This window comes from Canis aureus, chromosome 29, assembly GCF_053574225.1.
Source record: "Canis aureus isolate CA01 chromosome 29, VMU_Caureus_v.1.0, whole genome shotgun sequence".
In the NCBI taxonomy this organism is placed as follows: domain Eukaryota; kingdom Metazoa; phylum Chordata; class Mammalia; order Carnivora; family Canidae; genus Canis; species Canis aureus.
Genome location: NC_135639.1, coordinates 87,246 through 108,381, shown reverse-complemented (window position 1 = coordinate 108,381; position 21,136 = coordinate 87,246). Strand labels below are relative to the sequence as shown.

General features: G+C 50.3%; 2 protein-coding genes across 2 annotated transcripts in view; both read left to right on the top strand.

Moving 5' to 3' along the window:
• Window positions 1-886: 886 nt before the first annotated feature.
• CYP2E1 (cytochrome P450 family 2 subfamily E member 1) lies at window positions 887-10,960 on the top strand. Its single transcript, XM_077877066.1, has 9 exons — window positions 887-1,110; window positions 2,022-2,181; window positions 4,647-4,796; window positions 5,074-5,234; window positions 5,560-5,736; window positions 7,222-7,363; window positions 9,361-9,548; window positions 9,963-10,104; window positions 10,540-10,960. The coding sequence occupies exons 1-9, from the start codon at window positions 934-936 to the stop codon at window positions 10,725-10,727; spliced, it is 1,485 nt and encodes a 494-aa protein (XP_077733192.1). The 5' UTR covers window positions 887-933; the 3' UTR covers window positions 10,728-10,960.
• Window positions 10,961-12,352: 1,392 nt separating this feature from the next.
• Window positions 12,353-21,136, top strand: part of LOC144300885 (cytochrome P450 2C23-like) — a 34,324-nt gene continuing 25,540 nt past the window's right edge. The window contains exon 1 of the mRNA XM_077877063.1: window positions 12,353-12,411. The gene's annotated coding sequence lies outside the window, so the exon portion shown is untranslated. The remainder of the gene's footprint in view (window positions 12,412-21,136) is intronic.

Below are 21,136 nucleotides of genomic sequence, written 5' to 3'. Positions count from 1 at the left end.
ATTAGAAGACAGGATGAAAAACATTCTCTTCATTGTAAACACACAGAAAAAACTCTGTGAAATATCTAGAAACAACCCTAGCAGGTAGGTGGACGTTCCTGTGTGAAGGACTAACGTGAGGAGCCTGCGGAGCCTGCAGCATTTGTGGATAAATGAAGACAGGACATCACAAGAGGATAAGTCTGCTCAATTTAACTCATTGACTTAAAACAAATCCAGTAAATCCTAATGTAATTTTTAAAGAATTTGACAAAAATGATTCTAAAGAATAAGTATCCCCTAATTTTCTCCAACAAAATGTACCTCTTTGTCATAGTAGCATTTTCAGGGTTGGTTAACTTTTTTCTTTCTTTTCTTTCTTGCTCTGAATTTGCCAGTTGCTTTGACAAAGTGGAGTAGACTTCAGATGCCAGATCACCCTGTTCTGGCCCTATGGGTTTGGCTGCTGGTGATCAAGGCATCACCTGATCAGATGTCAAGAGACTTGCGCCACAAGATCCAGCACTGTGCCACGGAGATACTCATCAGCGCGTAATCGATGCTGCCGTATATAGATTCTGCCCCCAAACCACACCTGTAAACATAGCCTGAATCCTCCTGCCCAACCAATGTCTGTGTTCTGTGTTCTGACCTGTTGGTGATAGTCCCCTAGATGCTGTGTTTGCTGACTGGCATAGGTGCCAGCATCCAGTGTTGACAGACCCGGGCATCATAAAGTGTGCGATGGGATGGGGCTTCTCAGATGCAACCACTATAGGAACCAGCCTTTGAAATGAATGCCAACAGTGGCTAATAATAAACCAGTGTCTTGGGCCAGAGGAAAAGGAAGGCGGCATTGGTTGACTGGTCACCCTCCTTCCTGAAGGTGCATTATAAAAAGCTTTGCCTTTCTTTGGAGCATCCTCACAAGTCAGCAGTGACTCCAAAGACACCATGGCCGCCTTGGGCATCACAGTGGCCCTGCTGGTGTGGATGGCCACCTTAATGCTTATCTCTATCTGGAAGCAGATCTACAGCCGCTGGAAACTGCCCCCTGGCCCTTTTCCACTGCCCATCATTGGGAATATTCTGCAGGTGGATATCAAGAATGTTCCCAAATCTCTCGCCAAGGTAGGAGACATACTGTTGATTAGGGGAGGAGAATTCAGGGACTAGACATGGTTTGGGTGCATTTAATTCACTGTCAGACAAGTTGTTATTCAATATCGGCCTGTTATGAATGAACTGACTTAACAGTAGCATCCAAGAGTGATCTTAATGATATTTAGTAGTTGATACAGCGTGGGCATGGAGCCCCTGGCGGGGGGCGGGGGCATTGGCCATGGCTGACCTGGAAGCCTCTGCTTGAGCCACAGGTTAACTGCTCTGTCACTGGATGGCTTGGCGAGGCCACTGCAACGCAAGGAGGGCCATGCGTTCACAGCAGGCGCACACTGTAGATGCCAAAGGGCGGGATGAAAAGTGGTGTCAACCGACCTGTGTAGTCCCTCTGTCTACAATTGTTGTGAATAGCGAATGAACTACCAAATCTAAAAACTGAATGAATCACTAAATCTGTTACATGAGCAAAGAATGCCATCGGGCGCCCAGCAGGCATGGGAAGTGTTTGAGGTACAGGAGGTGCTGACAGTGCTTCACGCACCCTGGAGGATGGGCTCGTGGAGGTCAGGACGGTGCTGGCTCAGTGTCCTCCTATAGCACCCTGGGGTCTGGGACTTTGCCTGCGGACGGCAGCAGGTGGGAGTGATGGGGCAGATATGGGCAGAGGGTTCTCAAGGGAGGGACAGGAGTCAGCCCACCAAGCTGTGTCCAGGAGCCCAGGTATGCTGGAGCCTCACTCCTTGCAGAAGGAAGTCTCTATGGGAAGGGTCTTCCCAAGTCGAGCTGGACAAAGATTATCTCTCCCCAGTTGCTTCTGAGTTCTCTCGGCCAACAACCGCTTTGGGGATCAGTGTAAAGCCTGGCCCACATCCTCCCTAAGTTCCCAGTGGTCTCACTTGTCTGCTTGCTGGTCTCTGCAGCTGGCAGAGCAGTACGGGCCAGTGTTCACCTTGTACCTGGGCTCCCAGCGCACGGTGGTCCTGCATGGCTACAAGGCGGTGAAGGAAGTTCTGCTTGACCACAAGAATGACCTTTCTGGCAGAGGAGAAGTCTTCGCATTCCAGTCGCACAAGGACAGAGGTGAGCCAGCTTTTCAGAGGACTCCTAGGATGGGGTCGGAGCCCAGGCCTGAAATACCAGGGGGTGGTAACCACTTAGTGCAACAAGACAGAAGGGTAGAGACACCCTCAACAATCCAGGTGCTCAGTACCCACTTTCCTGAAAGTTGCTATGGGTGTACCCGCACCCCCACTCTGACCAGCAGCACAGATGTGCGTGTAGAGAAATGCCACAGGGGCAGGTGAGCTGTGCTTTCTCCTGAAGACCTTCCAGCCTCCCGGGGCCTCCGTCTGGGGAGCTCTCCCCACCTCCAACCTCTCCTGCTCCTGGGTGTGGGTGCTCCGTGCTCTGAGGCCCCTCACCTAACATGCTGGGCCATCTGCTTGTCTGTGGGGCTTAGGTCAGCTGCACTTCTCATTCTACAACCAGGAGACCTCTATACTGGGATGGGTGGGGTGTTCAGACCAGGAAGGGGTGCCGGGCACAGCAGCCCCGCTCACAAGGGACTTCTACATGCTCTGGTCTTGCCAGTCTCGTCTCTCTCCTGCAGCCCATGCCTCCAGAGCCCTGGGTTCCCATATGGAGAGTATGCACTGTTACCTTATATTAGTGTTCACGTGGGTCTCTGAGCGTCGCCCAGACTCCCGACTCCAGCACCCACCTCCTGCATCTCCTGGGACATCCTGGAGCCCGTGGGGCACCTGCTCATAGCTCCTCCGGCTCAAAGCCCTGGGATCTCACTGCTCACACTGCCTGCCCTCCGCCCTCATGTGCCTATTCTCCTCTACTGACTTACTATTGTTTTAGTGAGATTCCAAATCACGTTAGAAATAAAGCAGGGGAAAAAAAAAAAGAAATAAAGCAGGGTCCCCCCTGCTCTAAAAAAACCCAGAAGCCTCTAGTTTTTTCTGATTTAACTTGGGTAAAAAAAAATCTCTGGAAAATCTGTATCCAATGATGCAGAATTTTCAAATTGATGGGATTACAGCTGGGTCCACTGTTCTTACGGTGCTGTCCCCGTATTCCCGTCTACAGTCACAAGGTCATACCCCGTCATTATCAATGACATTGGATTTTCTTTCTTGGGCATTGTAAGTTTTTTTTACCTGTTTGGGGTTGCCAAGAGCAAAGTTAACTACCTCAGTCTTTGTCATTAACACAAGAGCAGGGGTTATGGGGTCAAGGAGCTCCAGCTGCTTCCAGGGAGCCCTTAACTGCCACGTCTGGTCCAAGCCACAGGCCCCTGAGGGCAGCTGGGCAGGGCCCACATTCACATTACATGCGTTGGACTCAAGGGGGATTTATCCCCTCCTGCCTCTGGCTCCCAACTCCTATTTTCACACGTCCCACGTGGCCCAGATCCTGTCCGTGGGACACCTCCGGTTCCCCAGGCATAATGATGCCAGTGGCAATTAGCTCAACATCAAGCACAAGGGACTTGTGGGTGGATGGGGTGGATGGGGCGGATGGGGCAGATGGGGCTGATGGGGCACGGGTGCATGGTAAGTTCAATAAATTTCATTTCAGTGAATGTTTATGAGGCTCTGACCCAGAAGCGTTACTATCTCCATTTCAGCCTATTCTGGGTCCCAAAGTCTTGGCCCCTCTGGGATCGCCCTCTCTGAATCTCATTGTCTGCCTCTCTGTCTCCCTGTCTCTGTCTCTCAGTCTCTGTCTCCCTGTCTCTGTCTCCCGTCTCCCTGTCTCAATCTCTGTCTTAATGTCTATCTCTGTCTCAGATTCTGTGTCTCAGTCTCTCAGTCTCCGTGTCTCTGTCTCCCTGTCTCTGTCTCTGTCTCTCAGTCTCTGTCTCCCTGTCTCAGTCTCTCTGTCTCTCTGTCTTCTCACATTCTGTGGCATCTGCCACCTTCCCTTTGCTACACAACTCTTCCCTTTACCAACTTAAAGTTGTCGGCCTCCCTGTCGGCCCCGCAGTGGCCATGCCACAGCCATGCCAGGAGGTCCGGTGGGCACTCCCTTCTCTCGCGTCCCTGCCAGCCTCTCGGGTCCTCCGGCTGCGGCTCCCAGCCCACAGCTCCGGCCTCTGGCCTCTCGGGGGTCTGCACTCTGGTCCCCCTGCTTGTCTGGATCCGCGAGTCTGCGCAGCCCCGGGAGGTGGGACGTCAGTGGCCCCCACGGACACGAGGGGGTACGGTCACATGTGCCCTGGGTTCCCCCTTCGACAGCCAGGCCATGACCCGGCGTCCACCCGGCAGGCTCCGCGGGGCCCGTAGGAACCGGGGCTTGGCCTGCGCAGCCCTGCTCCCGGGACCCCGAGGCGTCCCCGTGGTGCAGCCTGGCCGTGGCCCGTCTGAGCAGGCCCCGGGGCCGCGGTGCGCTCCCGCCCCATCAGGGCCGGGACCCGTCTACTCTCCGTCTCCTCGGCCTGCTTGGCTCCAGGGTGGGACCGACACCGAGTGTGTCCCGGCGGCCGCCCCGGGTCCCTGCCGCCCGCGGTAAGCCAGCCCCGCTGTCCCGTCCCCCAGGGATCACGTTCAACAATGGGCCCAGCTGGAAGGACACGCGGCGACTCTCCCTGAGCACCCTCCGGGACTACGGCATGGGGAAGCGCGGCAACGAGGAGCGGATCCAGAGGGAGATCCCCTTCCTGCTGGAGGCGCTCAGGGGCACCCGGGGTGCGTGTGGCCCAGGTCCCAGCTCTGCCAGGGGCAGCCCTGGAGTGCAAGGCCCCAGAGCCGTCATAGGTGGTGGCTCCCCGAGGGTGGCTCGACTCCACAGAGCCCGTCTGCAGCTCGGGGTCCTCTCCACAGCCCTCGTGTTCGCCCGGAGGAGCCGGGGAGTTGGGCACCCCCCGGGAGGCCCCACAAGCCTTTTAGGGTTGCGGCCGCTGGGAGGGCCCCAGGTGCGGGGCGGCCGGGCGGTGCGGGCCGCCCTGACCGCCCCGTCTTCCAGGCCAGCCCTTCGACCCCACCTTTCTCCTGGGCTTCGCCCCCTTCAACGTCATCGCTGACATCCTCTTCCACAAGCACTTTGACTACTCGGATCAGACTGGGCTGCGGATACAGAAGCTGTTCAACGAGAACTTCCACCTGCTCAGCACCGGCTGGCTCCAGGTGAGGCCCGAGGGCAGCAGGCCCGGCGGAGCCCGAGGTCAGCCAGGGCTGGCGCAAGGCCCGAGCCGGCTGCTGCTCCTGCAGACACCGGGGCCGCGGTGCCCCCTCGCCGGCCCCAGGAGGCCGCTTTGCCCTCTAAGCGGGGCCCTGCCAACGCGAGACCCCACACACGCGACCGCTGGTTTCCGAAAGATACCGTGAGCCAAAATGTTCCGTCGTGAAACCATATGACGCATCAGTTCACGCAGAGAAACAGTGGGCCCAGGACACCAACCCTGTTGCATCTGGAAACAAGTAGGGAAATTCCCCGTCTCTCTCTTTCTAGCTTTATAACATTTTCCCAAGCTATCTGCACTACCTGCCCGGAAGCCATAGAAAAGTCTTAAGAAATGTGGCTGAACTAAAGGATTACAGCTTAGAAAGGGTGAAGGAGCACCAGGAGTCGCTGGACCCCACCTGCTCCCGGGACTTCACTGACTGCTTGCTCCAGGAGCTGCAGAAGGTACGTGCATGCACTGCTCCCCGCAGCCGGGGAAACGTGGTGCCCTGCTGGCGGGGCGCGGGGTGCTTGTGTGCTCCGGGTCCCGGGGTGGCCCTGCTAACGCCCAGACGGTCCACATGGCCCGTGCCCACGCCCGGGACCTGCTCCACGCCGGCCTCACAGGTCCACAGCTGCTCCCAGAAGTGGGGACACACGGCTGGTCTCATTTGGGGAGAAGCCCTGCACACTCCTTGCCAGCATGTAGACCCCAAATTGTATGGGACTTGAGGGGTTTCCAGGCCTGTCCAGCATCATCTACCTGACAGCCCCCAGACCCCCACCCAGATGGTGAGGCTTCTCCTCTCTCTTTTGACATCTCTCGTGCCTCTAGAACAGGATGTGAATTCTCCACCTGGTTTCCCTGGATAACTCTGGGGGCTGAGAAGCTCTTCCATTGGTGGGACTCCTCACTGCCCCTCCCGGGTGTCTGGCTTCCTGGTGACTCCCTGCCTGCTGGGACCCAGTGGTGCTGACTGGGGCATGGAGCTCACCTTGGGCTGCTGGAGGTCACGGTTCAGGGCCAGGGAGAGCCTCGCCCCCCAGGACTAACACCACCCCTAATCTTACAACTACCCCTAGCACTATGCCGACCCTTCCCCTACAATGTGCTACCCCTACCCCACCCTTAACTCTACTCCTAACCTACCTCTACCCATAACCATAACCTAACCCTGCCCTAACCTTACCCCAAACCCTGTGACTAACACTAACCCTGACCATACCCATAACCCAAGCCCTACCCCAACACCTACCCCACCCCTAAATCTACCCATACTCTAACCATTCCCCTAATCCTACCCCCACCCTAAACGTACCACTACACCAGGCCCTACTGCTAGCTCTACCCCACCCCTAAATATACCCCTACCCCTATCCTGCCCCTACCCCTAATCCTAGCCATATCCCTAACCCCACACATACCCTATGCCTACTCCTACCTATACCCTAACCCTAAGCCTACAATACCTACACCCCTACCCCTACACCTACTTCTTTTTTTTTTTAAAAGATTTTATTTATTTATTCATGAGAGACACAGAGAGAGAGACAGAGACAGAGACCCAGGCAGAGGGAGAAGCAGGCTTCCTGCAGGGAGCCCGACGCGGGACTCGATCCCAGGTCTCCAGGATCGCACCTGGGCTGAAGGTGGTGCTACACCGCTGAGCCACCCGGGCTGCCCCTACACCTACTTCTGTAGAAGGAGCACGGTTGCACAGCCTGGGGCAGCGCACAGTCCTGCCCGTGGCCAGCTCTCTGGGAGCCTTGCTTCCCCTAACAGTACTGCGGACATGGTCATGTCCCATGGGGTAGCCTCATGCACACCTGCCCCCTCCTCCCTGTGGAGCTGGCAGGGCTTCCAGTTCCTTTCTGCTGAGGGAGACGGTTCCCTCTCGTACACCTGAAGTCTCCTCTTACGGAGTCCCTGTCTGACTCTACTGCCTGCAGGAGAGATACGGTACGGAGCCTTGGTATACCTTGGACAACATTGCCGTGACCGTGGCTGACCTGTTCTTTGCGGGCACGGAGACCACCAGCACCACCCTGAGATACGGGCTCCTGATTCTCATGAAATACCCAGAGGTCGAAGGTAGGCCAGCTAACAAACAAGGGTCCCGGGGCCATGGCTGTCACACCCTGGCCGCTAGGCTGGAGCATCTGGGCTTTAACTTTCTGTCTGCAAAGTGGAAAGTGGCACGGGGACCACCGCAACCGCATGGATTCAGCGGACATGTTCTTGTGTAGGACGGGCACCGGCACTCTGGGACACCAGCCCCCCCCACGCCCCACTGACACACCTGATTGCAGAAAAGAAGAGCCAACAGCAGTGTGGAGACACGCACGGCGTCTGTGTTCTGCTCCATAATATAACCTATTTATGACAGTGACAGTAAGGGCTATCTCTTTTTTAAAAAGATTTTATTTATTTATTCCTGAGAGACACAAAGAGAGAGGCAGAGACACAGGCAGGCGGAGAAGCAGGCTCTATGCAGGGACCCTGGGGTCACGCCCTGGGCCACAGGCAGATGCTCAACCTTTGAGCCACCCAGCAGTCCCAATAATGTCTATCTCATCCCCAAACAAGACTTGGCCTCCTAGGCAGAACAGAGAGATGAGGCAGCATGGGGCTGAGGCCCTCGTGGCATAGTTTACCCTACTGGAAGAATAGGAACCAAGAGGGAACCCCGGGGACGAGTGCTCCAGGACTGCCCGCCAGCCTGGACGCCCTTCGTTCTTCCCCCGGGGCTCCTCCTCCCAGTGCCCTGGAGGAGGAGAAGGCCCTGGTGCCGCACGTGCAGGGGGTCACGGCCCGGAAGCACCTCCCGATGGCATGGGCCAAGGACAAGCAGTGTGAGGGCGTCGCTACTCGCAGGGGGATGAGCACCAACCTCCCAGGAAGGAGGAGAGAAAGGGAGCTGCTCCCGGGAATGAAGGCTCCTCCTGGCTGGTGTCCAGGCCCAGCCTCCCCGCTCCCCTGGGCTTGGCTCTGGGGGGCCCCATCACCCTGAGGTTCGCTTCCTGCCGCTGCTGCTGCTAATCTGGCTTCTGCTCTGTGCCAGGCTGGGGCTACACCCTTGAATATCCCGTGATCTTAAGGGCAGGTGTTCTAGGGCAGGAGGTAATTTCCCTGAGGGATGTGGAGTGTGACCTGCTCAGGAACAGGATCTGCTGCTTCTGACCCCAAAGCCACTGCTTTGTCTGTCTCACAGAATTGGGGGGAAGGAGCCAGAAGTCCCTGGAGATCTCTCACAGATCTGAGAGAACTTCTGACCAGTCTGTCGGGGGAATTGTACGCTGGACAAGTGTCTTACATGATTAATTAAGAGTAATTTCCAATATAGAGAAAAAGGTAGAAGATACATATGACTGACAGCCACACCACAGCCAAACTTAGCAAGCGTGAACGTTTGCAGTGCCTGCTCGGAGCTCGGGGCAGCAGGTTGCAGAGCCCGCCGACGCCCCTGTCGGGCCCCTTGCCGCCCACCCCCAGACTTCTGCTGAGTGTCGTCTCGGTGCTCAACGTCACACGTTTCACATTTATTAAGTATCAGCACACCATGCACACGGGATGTGCTTACAGTTGTACACCTGGGAACCATGTGGCACATCATTTGCACGTCCCTCAACCTGCTATGAAGGCCCAGTGACTTGTCAAAGGCTGCTGGTGACCCCACCCAAAGAGAGGGATGTCCAGACCCCGCTCCCTCGTTCCTCATGCAGAAGGCCACGTGCATCTGTTTCCGTCCTGCCGTCACCTCCACCTTCCCGGGCCTGCAGTGAAGCAGCCTGGGTATAACTCATACAGAGATTTCCCTCCAACTGAAATTCCTAAGACCCTTTCGTTCTTCTCTATTCCTGGCGTAATGACGAGAGTTGGATCAGCTAGAGGCTAACACGTGCTAGAGACTTGAGGCGTCTCGCGGCGACTGGCTCTCATTGGCATTTGTGGAGCAATGACCCCAGAATCCAATGTATCCAGGACCCCCCGCAGCACCGCTGGGAATGCTCTATAAGCTTGTGCTGGGTAGATGGGCGGGGGTGCTGAGCCACCCTGGAGTCCGTCCTCTGCATCTATTCTCTTGACAGAGAAACTTCATGAAGAAATCGACAGGGTGATCGGCCCAAGCCGAGTCCCTGCCATCAAGGACAGGCTGGAGATGCCCTACATGGATGCCGTGGTGCACGAGATTCAGCGATTCATCGACCTGCTGCCCTCCAACCTGCCCCATGTAGCAAACCAGGACACGATGTTCAGAGGATATGTCATCCCCAAGGTCAGCTGTGAGCTAGCGTGGACGCCCCACCCACCCACCCACTAGCCCACCAAAGGGCAGGATCCTTTGGTAGATGTGGCTGACTAGTGGGTCTAGTGGGTCCCAGGCCAGTGCTCCTGGCCCATGGAGCGGTACCTCCCTGGCACCTGGTGACCAAGATATGGGAAAAATCTGGAAGGGGGCCCCCGGGACAGCGCCTGGGGGTTATCATACTTCCCAACCCCAGAAACCAACAACAGTACCATCTAGCCTGTGAGCTTCTCTGATGAGATGAGAGCTCTCGTCACCGTTTTGACCTGACCCCTGACTGCCTTTCATGTAGCCCGTCAGCTAACGGCTTCCACCACCGGGTCCCAGGGGGAAGCCCGTGTTCTGTTACCTTGACTGGCTGACACGGGCCTCTGCTCCTCCTAGGGCACAGTGGTAATTCCCACACTGGACTCCGTCTTGTTTGACAAACAAGAATTCCCTGATCCAGAGAAGTTCAAGCCAGAGCACTTTCTGAATGAAAACGGAAAATTCAAATATAGTGACTACTTCAAGGCATTCTCCGCAGGTAAGAGGAGAGCAGGTGTAGGGAGCCGTCCCCAGGTCCTGCTCTCTGCCACGGTCAAGCACCTGCCCCGGGGACCCAAATTCTTCTCTGTTCACAGAGGTTAAATGACATCTTCCCACCAGCAGTCCTGGGGATGAGATGAATTATTCTTTCTGCGCAGCAGATACTTCTCCTCGTTCTAGTGCTAAAATGATCTAATAGGGCTTAGTGAAAATCTCTCAAAACCGTATTACCTGCTGGTCCTGGTGACGGAAGCCGTGGGCAGGCTCACGGGCGTTCTTATACTGAAGTGTGTTATGTGCTTCCCTTCAAGGGGCAGAGAGGGGTCAGTTCTGCTGTGGTTGGGCCCCCTCTGCTGCCACCACCCCCACCCCCGTGACAGGGCTCTGTGTCTTGACCGCCTCAGAGCCTCAGCAGCACTGTTGTCGCTTCCAGGAAAGCGGGTGTGTGTTGGAGAAGGCCTGGCTCGCATGGAGCTCTTCCTGTTCTTGTCCGCCATTTTGCAGCACTTTAACCTGAAGTCTCTCGTCGACCCCAAGGATATTGACCTCAGTCCCTGCACAATCGGGTTTGCCAAGATCCCCCCCCATTACAAACTCTGTGTCGTTCCCCGCTCGGGCTGAAGACCCCCGGGCCCCAGGCTCTTTGGTGCAAACCTGGAGTCTTCCTGCTTCCGCATATCCCTTCAATGCCTCCAGGAAGACCCTCCCTGCACAGTCTGGTGGAGGCACTCAGGGTTTCACAGGGAATAAATTGGTCCTGAGATGCTGCTTTTCAGAGTCACACTCATCAGATGAAATTTGACAGCAACGTCCAAAAAAGATTGTGCAAAACTAATTAAACAAATTGAAACAAACTATGACCTAGTTGAGTCTGTGTTGGAGTCCCCGGAAACAAGGGCGACCACAGTAATGGAAATATGTCTCTTCCAGGAAGGTAGAACTGCCTGGTGACTAGGGTTCACAAAAACGAATACAGATGCTATTTTGTTGGATTAGTTTGGAAAAGAGGAAAATAATATACTTTGAAGGCTTGTTAGCCACGTCGAAAACATATCCGGTGCCATCTGTGCCTCGGAAATGAGGTTGTTCCTTTGGGCTCACTTCTCAGTATCATTATGTGCTATATTTTAAGATTAAAATAGGTCTGAAAAGTCCACGTAGACATCCATTATTATCTCTTAATAAGATGCGACTTTTTACCTGGAACAAAAACTCTAGGCACATGGGGACCCCATGTGGGGTTAGGCAGAAATGAGGAAATGATTGGTCGCCTCCATGAACTACACAAAGTTGTGGAACAGAAGAGGCATTTGGAACAAGAACTCGTTCCCCACCCCGCTGGCTCCCACCAAGGCCTCCTGTGTGCTCAGCCTGCGTGCTTGGACTGCCCATCGGTGAGATGGGCCTGATGGAGGCCCTGCTGCTGAAAAGAGTGTGAGGGCTGCACAGGTTAGGTATGCAGGGCCTCCGGAACACGTGTGGCACGCTCAGAGTCCTGCCTAAGTGTTCCTTAGTGAAGGGAGTAACGTTTCAAGGCCAGTCATGTAGCATCTTCCCATCTCTCTCTCTTACACACGTCTGGTGACAATGGCCCACCCAGATAGCACCAGATAATCTCCCGCTCTTAGGGTTCCTAACTAGTCACACATTCAAAGTCCCTTCCCCATGTAAGGTAGAGTCATCACGGGCTCCGGGGTGAGGATGTGCGTGCCGTCGTACCCGCAAGGCGGCACTAGCAAGAATCGACACTGACACCCCGGCTACCGCATTCTGAAAGCTGCCTGTCCTGCTCGTGCCCATGCCTACCCAGTGGTAATCCTGCTTCCAGCAGAAGAGTGTGAGAAAATGCCTTCTCATTTGCTTTGGGGATTTAAATTTGAGAGAATGTCCTAGGAAAATTCCAAAGTACTCAAATGTAATGAAGAACAGTTGGGAGGGACGCCTGGGTGGCTCCGTGGTTGAGGGTCTGCTTTGGCTCAGAGCATGACCCCGGGGTCCTGGGATTGGGTCCCACATCAGGCTCCCTGGGTGGAGCCTGCTTCTCCCTCTGCCTGTGTCTCTGCCTCTCTCTGTGTCTCTCATGAATAAATAAATAAAATCTTAAAAAAAAAAAGGAACAGTTGGGAGGGAGGGTAGGGGCCACTTGAGTGTAAATGTTTAACTGATCCCAGGCAGCAGCCTTCGATTATCAACAGGCTTGAGTTGGCTTCTTGGTCAGCACATTCCAAAACTGCGTCCACGGGGTGGCTTCCTGGCCCAGCTCTTGAAGTCCTGCCGTGTGATCACGGGAAAGCATGGATACGAGGTAACACTACCTCAAGAGGTAGCCTGAGCTTAGAAAATCTTTGATCAATCTGAACCCCCTTTGGCAAAACAGGAAGAGAAAGGGCAGGGTGGACAGGCTCGGGAGGTGTCTCGGTCTCTTCTGTTGCTGTAGCGAAGTATCATTGGCTGGGAGTAACTGGCCACTGAAGGTGTGGGGGCTGGAAACCAGGATGCCAGCAGCGTGGGGTTCCGGTGAGGGCAGAGGGCTGCCCGGTTGCGGGTGGCTGACTTCTTACTGTGTCCTCACGTGGTAGAAAGAGAGCTAGCTGGTCTCTGGCCTCTTCTCCTAAGGACACTGGTCCCATTCGTGGCCTGATCACCTCCCAAAGGCCCCACCTCCTGGGATTAGGGCTTCAACATAGGAATCCTGGGGACACAGACATTCAGTCTAGAGCATTCCATTTCTCGCTTCCCAAGATTCGTGTCCTACCACCTGCAGGATACACTTAATCCATCCCAACAACCTCAAAGTCCTACTGCTTGCAGTTAGCATTTAAGTCCACAATCCCGTCTGGATTTGATTTGCTAATATTTTGTTGATAATTTTTGCATCTATGTTAATAAGAGTAATTGGTCTGTAGTTTTCTCATAATGTGTTTGTCTGATTTGGGTATTTGAGTAATGAATATAATGTGTGAGGAAGCATTCCCTCTGCTTATTCCTCTGAAAGAGATTATAGATAATCCATTCCTTAGAAGTTTGGTAGATTTCACCAGGGAGCCCATCTGGGCCTGGTGCTTTTGGATTTAGAACGTTATTAATTATTGATTTAATTTCTTTAATAGCGATAAGTCTATTCCTATCATTTATTTCCTCTTGTTTTAATTGGGCAGGTAGGGATTTCAAGGAATTTGTCCATGATTATGGTCATCTAGGTTACCATGTTTGTGACATAGACTTGTTCAGTATTCCTTGATTAACCTTTTAACTTCTATGGCATCTGTAGTGATCACCCCTCTTTCATTTTTGATATTATTTGCATCCTCTTACTTCTTTTCTTAGTTAGCCTGGCTGAAGGCTTATTGATTTTATTGGTCTTTTCAAGGAACTGATTTTGGTTTTGTTGATTTTCTCTGTTAATTTCCTCTTTTGAATTTTATTGCTTTCTGCTCTGATTCATATTATTTCTTTTCTTGGCTTACTTTGGATATAATAATTTTTTTAAGATTATTTATTTATTTATTCATGAGAGACACAGAGAGAGAGAGAGGCAGAGACACAGGCAGAGGGAGAAGCAGGCTCCATGCAGGGAGCCCAATGTGGGACCCGATCACACCCAGGGCTGAAGGTGGCGCTAAACTGCTGCATCACCCAGGCTGCCCTAGATATAATTTGGTCTTAGTTTTCTACTTTCTTAAGGTGGGAACTTAGATCACTCATTGTAGGTCTTCCTTCTTTTCTAATAGGTGCACTCAGCGCTGTCAATCACCCTCTATGTGGAGTTTTCACTACCTTTTGCAGATTTTGATGAATTGTGTCTTCAGTTTCATTTAGATTAAGATATTTCTAAATTTCTTTTGACTTCCTTTCAGACACCTGTATTATTTAGAAGTGTATTGTGTAATCTTCACGTATTTTGGGATTTTTCAGTTACTTTTCTGTTATTTATTTCTGCCTTAATTCTATTGTGATCTGAGAGCAGACATTGTATGAATTCTGTTCTTTGAAATATGTTAAGGTGTGGGGTGCTTGGGTGGGCTCAGTCAGTTGAGTGTCAGACTCTTGGTTTTGGCTCGGGTCATGGTCCTATGGGTTGTGAGATCCAGCTCACATCGGGCTCTGTACTCATCAGGAGTCTGCTTGAGATTCTCTCTCTCCTTCTCCCTCTGCCCCTCCCTCTGCTATCTCTCTCTCTCATAAATAAATAAATAAATAAATAAATAAATAAATAAATAAATAAATAAATTTTAAAAAATTAAAGTGGATTTCTTGTAGACAACATATAGTTGGGTCTTATTTTTTGATCATTGTGACAATCTGTCTTATTTGGTGTATTTTTACCACTGACATTCCAAGTGATACTTGATATACTTGGGTTAATATCTACCATATTTATTATGGTTTTCTATTCATTGCCCTTGTTCTTTGTTCCTATTTTTATATTCCACTCTTTTACTACCTTTTTTTTGGTTTTGATTGAGTATTTTTAAAAGATTGTATTTATTAATTTAACAGAGAGAGAGAGTGAGAGAGAGGGTGAGAGAGAGAGAGAGAGAGAGAGCACACACACAAGCAGTGGGGAGTACAGAGGAAAAGGGAGAAGCAGACTCCCCACTGAGCAAGGAGCTCGATGTGGAACTCAGTCCCAGGACCCTGAGATTGTGAACTGAGCTGAAGGCAGATGCTTAACTGATTGAGCCACCTAGGCACACTGTTAATTGAGTATTTTATATGATTTCATTCTCTCTCCTTTCTTAGCTTATTACTTATACTTCTTTTTTCCAAGTTTTAAATTCCAGCTAGTTAACATACAGTGCAATGTTAATTTCAGGTATAGAATTTAGTGATTTATCACTCACATACAACACATACAACACCTGGTACTCATCATAACAGCACCTTTTTAAATGCCTATCACCTGTTTAACCCATTCCTCCCCACCTCATCTCTAGTAACCATCAGTTTGTTCTTTATAGTAAAGAATCTGTTTCTTGTATTGCCTCTCTTTTCTCCTCCTATTTTCATTTGTTTTTTTTTCTGAAATCCCACATATGAATGAAATCATATGATATTTGGTTTTCTCTGACTTATTTTTCTTAGCTCCATCCATGGTGTTGCAAATGGCAAGATTTCATTCTTTTTTATGGCTGAGTAATATTCCATTGTATGTATATACCATATTCTCTTTACCCACTCATTATTTGATGGATATTTGGGCTCTTTCCATAATTTGAATATTGCTTATTGTGCTGCTATAAAAAGTATATCCATTCATGATAAACCTTCAACAAAGTAGGGTTAATGGGGACATATATCAACATAATAAAGTCCATATATGAAAAACCGATAGCTAATAACCTCAATGGGGGAAAAGTGACAGCCAGGAACAAGATAGGAATGTCCACTCTTATTATTACTATGTAACATAGTACTGAAAGTTCCAGCCTCAGCAGTCAGACAGCAAAAAGAAATAAAAGGCAAAGAAATCTAAATTGGCCAAGAAGTTAAACTTTCACTATTAGAGATCACATGATACTATATATAGAAAACCCAAAAGATTTCACCAAAAATTTGCTAGAACTGACACAGGAATTCAGTAAAGTCACTGGATACAAAATTAATGTACAGAAATCTGTCACATTTCTCTATACCAGTAATGAAGAAAGAGGAAGAGAAATCAAGGAATCCCATTTGCAATTGCACCAAGTTATAAAATACCTAGGAATGAACCTAATCAAAGAGATAAAAGATCTGTACTATGAAAATTAAGATATAATTTACAATGGTTGTCCAGGATTTTGCATCTACAACTAATCCAAATCCTCTTTAAAGTAGTAGTATAGCACTTCACAGATAGCGTAAGTATAATATAAGAAAGTCCTAATTCCTTGTATTATCATTGTTCATTTCATTTACATGTAAGCATATATATGTAATATATATACATATATATTCTTCCTTACATTATATATAATTATATAGAGCCAAGTTTCTGATCTGTATTATTTTCATTTTAACATTTTCAGCAAGGTAGGTCTACTGGAAACAAATTCCCTCAATTTTTGTTTATATGAGAAAGTCTTTATTTCTCCTTCACTTTTGGAGGTTGATTTTGCAGGATACAGTATTCTAGGTTGGTGGGTTTTTCTCTCAAGTTAAGTATTTCATTCCACTCTCTTGTTCCTCTCATAGTTTCTGGGGAGAAAGTGGTTGTGATTCTTATCTCTGTTCTGCTATAGATAATAGTTTTTTTTCCTCTGACTTTCTTGCAGGATTTTTTTCTTTATTTTTGATTTACTGCAGTTTGAATATGATATTCCTAGGTGTGCTGTTTTTGGCACTTATCCTGGTTGGTGTTTTCATATTTCTTATTGGTGTCTAACATTAGTTTGGGGAAATTCTCAGTTATTATTGTTTCAATGTTTCTTGTGGTCCTTTATCTCTTTTCTCTCCTTCTGGTCTTCCTGTTACATATAGGTTACATTTTCTGTAGTTGTCCTACATCCTTGGATATTCTGATACTTTTTTTTCATTCTTCATTCTCTTTGCTTTTTGATGATTCTATTGATATATTTTCTAGCTCATAGATTCTTTCTGCATCTGTGTCCAGTCACTCACGAGCGCATCAAAGGCATTCTTCATTTCTGTTACAGTGATAAATATATGTAGCATTTCTCTTTTGGTTCTTAGGATTTCCACCTCCCTGCTTACATCGCTCATGCATTCTTGTATACTGTCTACCCTATCCCTTAAGACCCTTAGCATATTAATTATAGTTGTTTTAAATTCCTGGATTGACAATTCCAATATCTCTCCATCTGGTTCTGATGCTATTTTGCATTCTCAGATTGTGATCTTGGTCTTTTGGTATGCCTTGTAATTTTTCTTGATTGCTGAATATGACACTCGGGTAAAGGGAACTGCAGTAAATAGGCCATTGTGTGGCAGTGAAGTATGGGGCAGGGGACATGTCCTACAGCCTATGATCAGGTCTCAGTCATTAGTAGGCCTATGCCTCAGGACTGTGACCCTAACAAGGGGTTCTAAGCTTCCCCTTCTCCCCCAGGTGGGACAGGGTGGTTAGATGCGGTTGGAGGTGGGCTGTTTCCCTTCCCAGGTCAATTGAACTCTAGTTAAGTAAGTGCCCCTGAGGGCAGGCCCTGTTAAGAAAAGGTGTGCTCTGATGTGTTTCAAATTGTACATTTATTTGCCATTCATTTCCCCTCCACCTTCCCCCCCTCCTTTACTCTGATATTTACTGTGGGAATCTGGTCAAGGTCCTGGAAACAAATCTCACAATATTGTAGGGACCCCTGTGAGTGGGTCCTTCTGGAGTTCACTCTGTGTTCTCTGCACAGTTCAAGTTTCCTGCCCCACATGGTCCCATGGCAGCTTCAGCTCGTGGGTCCTCCTCCTGTAAGTTGTGGCTCTGTGTTAACCCATCTGTCTCTTGGTGTTGGGGGCAGCAGCTTTCCCCATGTCCTACCCTCTCTCAGGAATGCAAGAAGAATGGTGCAGAAGACTTCTGATTCGAGTTCCACATATAAGGAACTAAGATGCCCCCACTCCATCCCAACAGCAAAAGAAAGCTGAGCAGAGTGAAAAGCAACCTTACGGGACCCCTGGGTGACTCAGTGGTTGAGCATCAGCTTTCAGCTCAGGGCATGATCCCAGAGTCTGGAGATCAAGTTCCACATCAGGCTCTTTGTGTGGAGCCTGCTTCTCCCTCTGCTTGTCTGTCTGTCTGTCTGTCATGAATAAATAAATAAAATCTTTAAAAAAAGAAAAAGCAACCTTAAAGGTTTGTCAGTTGTTGGTCTTTCAAAGAAGCAACTCTTGGCTTTAAAGATCTTTCATATCGTTTTTCTATTCTCTCTGTAATTTATCTCTAATCCTTATTATTCCCTTCCTCTGTTAGTATTGAATCTAGTGTGTTCTTATTTTTCTAGTTTCTTACAGTATAAATATAGGTTGTTGATTTGAAATCTTTTTTTATTGGAAGTATTTACAGCTATATATTTCCTGGCAGCAGGGCTGCTAGGCTTTCTGGTGAGCTCAGGCATCTAGGATCACACAGGCTTGCATGAGGCAGGGCATCAACGTGGCTTAGAAGCTGCTGTCAATCAGCAAAGATACATATTTAATAACTAGAGAGTTCCATTATAAGAAGAATACAACTTGCTCTTAGGACAGATTTAATTAAAACCAAATATATTGTTAAGTTGGAGAGGAGTTTTTTGAGGTTCTGTAGGGGTGAAATGAAAGGAGGCAGATGGCCTGTGTCCCCACTGGCCCAGAGCAAAGCTAACCCACTCAAGGTACAGCAACTCCACTAGGAAAGGAGTCCAATTGTCTCAAAGAAACTAGGGGAATGTGACTGGATAGGCCCAATTCAGAAATCACAAATGTTCCCACAGGGAGTGAGGCCATCGACCGGGGGTATTTCCTGCCTCACAGATGACCATAGCATGCTCCATCAGAGGAGCAGGGAGGAATCAGAGTGAGAAAGACCCTGTGTTCATGTATATGGACACACGCATGTGCATGTGTGTTTGTGTGTGTATAATGAGTACATACATGTGTGGGACATGAAAGTTGTATGTGTGTATATGATGAATGAAGTATGTGTTTGTGTATAAGCATGTGTGTGAGACATGAAACAGGCTCATGTACAGGTCATGATGAGAAGCAGGAGTGTGTGCAAGTGTGAGCGTGGGGTGAGAGTGATGGGCCAGATGGTGCATAAAGTTCCTGACAAGAACCCAGGGTACTTGCAAGCCTTCAGCCCTTGCCTGCACGGCCTTGGAGACCTGAGCTGGGATATGGTGGAAGTTGACTGGTGAGCCCGGAGGGCGCTGATGGTAATTGGTCACAGGAGACCCAACCCCCATGTCAGGCCACTGTGGCCCAAGGACACATGGGCTCACCTGCCCCTGAGCCCTGATGCAATCTCCAGCTTACCTGCAAACCTACTGAATGTGAATTTTCTGCCAAGACTTTCCCAAAGGAAGGACCGAGTGGACCGTCATACCTAGTAGTGATTTCTCTTGGCGAGGGTGGTCCAAAGTGAGAGCTGCTGTCCACACTGTTCTCTTGTAGGTGGGAACACCAGGCATTCTCAGGGACTGCTCACACTCTTCCCTGATTGGGGTCAGTTACAGCCCCGGTGTGAGTTCTCAGGAGTTGAGACATCCCAGTTCAGGACTCCCACGTGACGAAGCTCTCACCCTTGAAGCAAAACTGCCCAGTGCTCAAGCCCCTGTGGGAGCCAACACAAGGGTCTTGCTAATTTGGCAACGGGGCCTTCAGTGTTTGGGCAGCAGCAGTGGGAGCACCTGGCTCAGGAGGAAGCCCCTCGGGATCTTTGGGGTAGAGAACTGGGTACCTCCACAGTGCTGCGTGGTGCTGGAAGACAAGAAGGCCAGGAGCGGGTTGGGCGAGCACCTGTTCCCGTGGCCGAGGCTGAGGGTGGCCGAGTGCCTGTGGCTCAGCTCCGGCTGCACCAGAAGGCTGCAGGTGGGGCGCTTCCCTGCTGGGGAAGTTGGGGCCTGGTCTTGGAGCACAGAGCAGAGGCAGAGCAGAGGCAGGTGCACGAAGGCGCTCCCCACCTCCCCTGGGGGTGTGTCAGGGTCCCGCGGCCCAGGGATAGCTGACAGAGGTCACCTGCCGGCCTGGGAGCAGGTGCTCATCCAGCAGCGCACCTGCATCCCGGGAGGGCTTGGACCACGGCGGTGCAGGAAGAAGAGGGGCATTGACGCGGGGGGGTGCTGGGGGGGCTAGAGGGGCTGGGGGGCGGGGCCTGGGAGCCTCTTGCTCACACTTGCTGGAGTTGCCTCACCTGTTTCCCACACACAAGACGAGTTCACCCCCCAATTTCACAACCCCTTTCAAAGTCCATAACTGTTGTTTCTGCCAAACACAAATATTTGTTATAAAGTCCACTTTTATTTACAGAGAGCGCATTGGTCAGGGCAGAGGAAACCACCGCCACTGCCCCTGCGAGGGCCGCTGGGACCAAGCGCCCTGGTTCCAGACCCAGAAACACAGAACTCTCTTTAAGTTTCCTTGTGATGTCCATAAAATCATGCCAGTCATTCTTTTCTTAAGTGGGAGAAAGACTAAAAGCATTGATTTTGTGTTGTGGGATGAAGAATAAACTTATTCCGGGGCACCTAGGGGGCCAGTTGCTGAGTACCCACTCTTGGTTTTGGCTCAGGTCCTGATCGCAGGATCTTCAGGTCCAGGCACATGAGGCCCCCCACCAGGGCTGAGTCTGCTGGAGACTCTCTCTCCCTTTCCCTCTGCCCCCCCCCAAATAAATAAATCTTTTTAAAAAGCTTGTTCCAAAAAAGATGTATTTGAGTTATTCTACAGAGCAAGGAATGTGATGACATCACATGAATGAATGTGGGGTGAAGAACTGAGGGCCAGAACCCCCGTGACCTCCACCCACTGGGCTGGACGCTTGGCCTGTGGCCAGAGTCCCCAAGGAGCCCCACCAGAGGTCAGCGACGCCAGGTTGGGAGTGTGTCTTGTGGAAATAATCCTCCTCCAAGGAACATGATACACACCCTTTGACCCCACTGTTCCTGTTTTGGGAACCACAGAAACAACAGAATATTAAAATTACATGAAAGAACCCTCAAGACAGCCTCCTTAATTGTGGGCAAAAAGCAAACAGGAAAACTGGAAAGGACGCAAATATACCTTCTCAGGGGAATGGTTTATTGCGTGTGGTGTATGTTGATGCAAAAATGAAGAAACCTAAAAAGAGGAGGAGTTTTACGGGAGCCCGAGTGAGGCCAGCTGCCTGGGGCACAGGATCTCCACGAGAAGAGGGTCTCAGGGAGGACATTGGTGCAGGGTTGTGCGTGTCGTTCCCGTACAACAGTTAGAAGTCATCAGACAAAGGATGCTTTAGAGAGTCGCAGACCTCACCTTGGGCTTCAGGTGTGAGCCAAACCACACAAGACGCAGGGCGCGTGGCTTTAATTTTATGGGAACAAAGAGAGCTTTCTCCCTTTTGTTTATCTTTGTGTTTGGAA

Bases quoted from the DNA above. Each gene is read 5' to 3' on its own strand.
- CYP2E1 (XM_077877066.1), top strand. From the start codon at position 934: ATGGCCGCCTTGGGCATCACAGTGGCCCTGCTGGTGTGGATGGCCACC. The intron at 2,182-4,646 runs GTGAGCCAGCTT...CCCGTCCCCCAG, and splicing joins CCAGTCGCACAAGGACAGAG to GGATCACGTTCAACAATGGG. The intron at 5,737-7,221 runs GTACGTGCATGC...TACTGCCTGCAG, and splicing joins TGCTCCAGGAGCTGCAGAAG to GAGAGATACGGTACGGAGCC.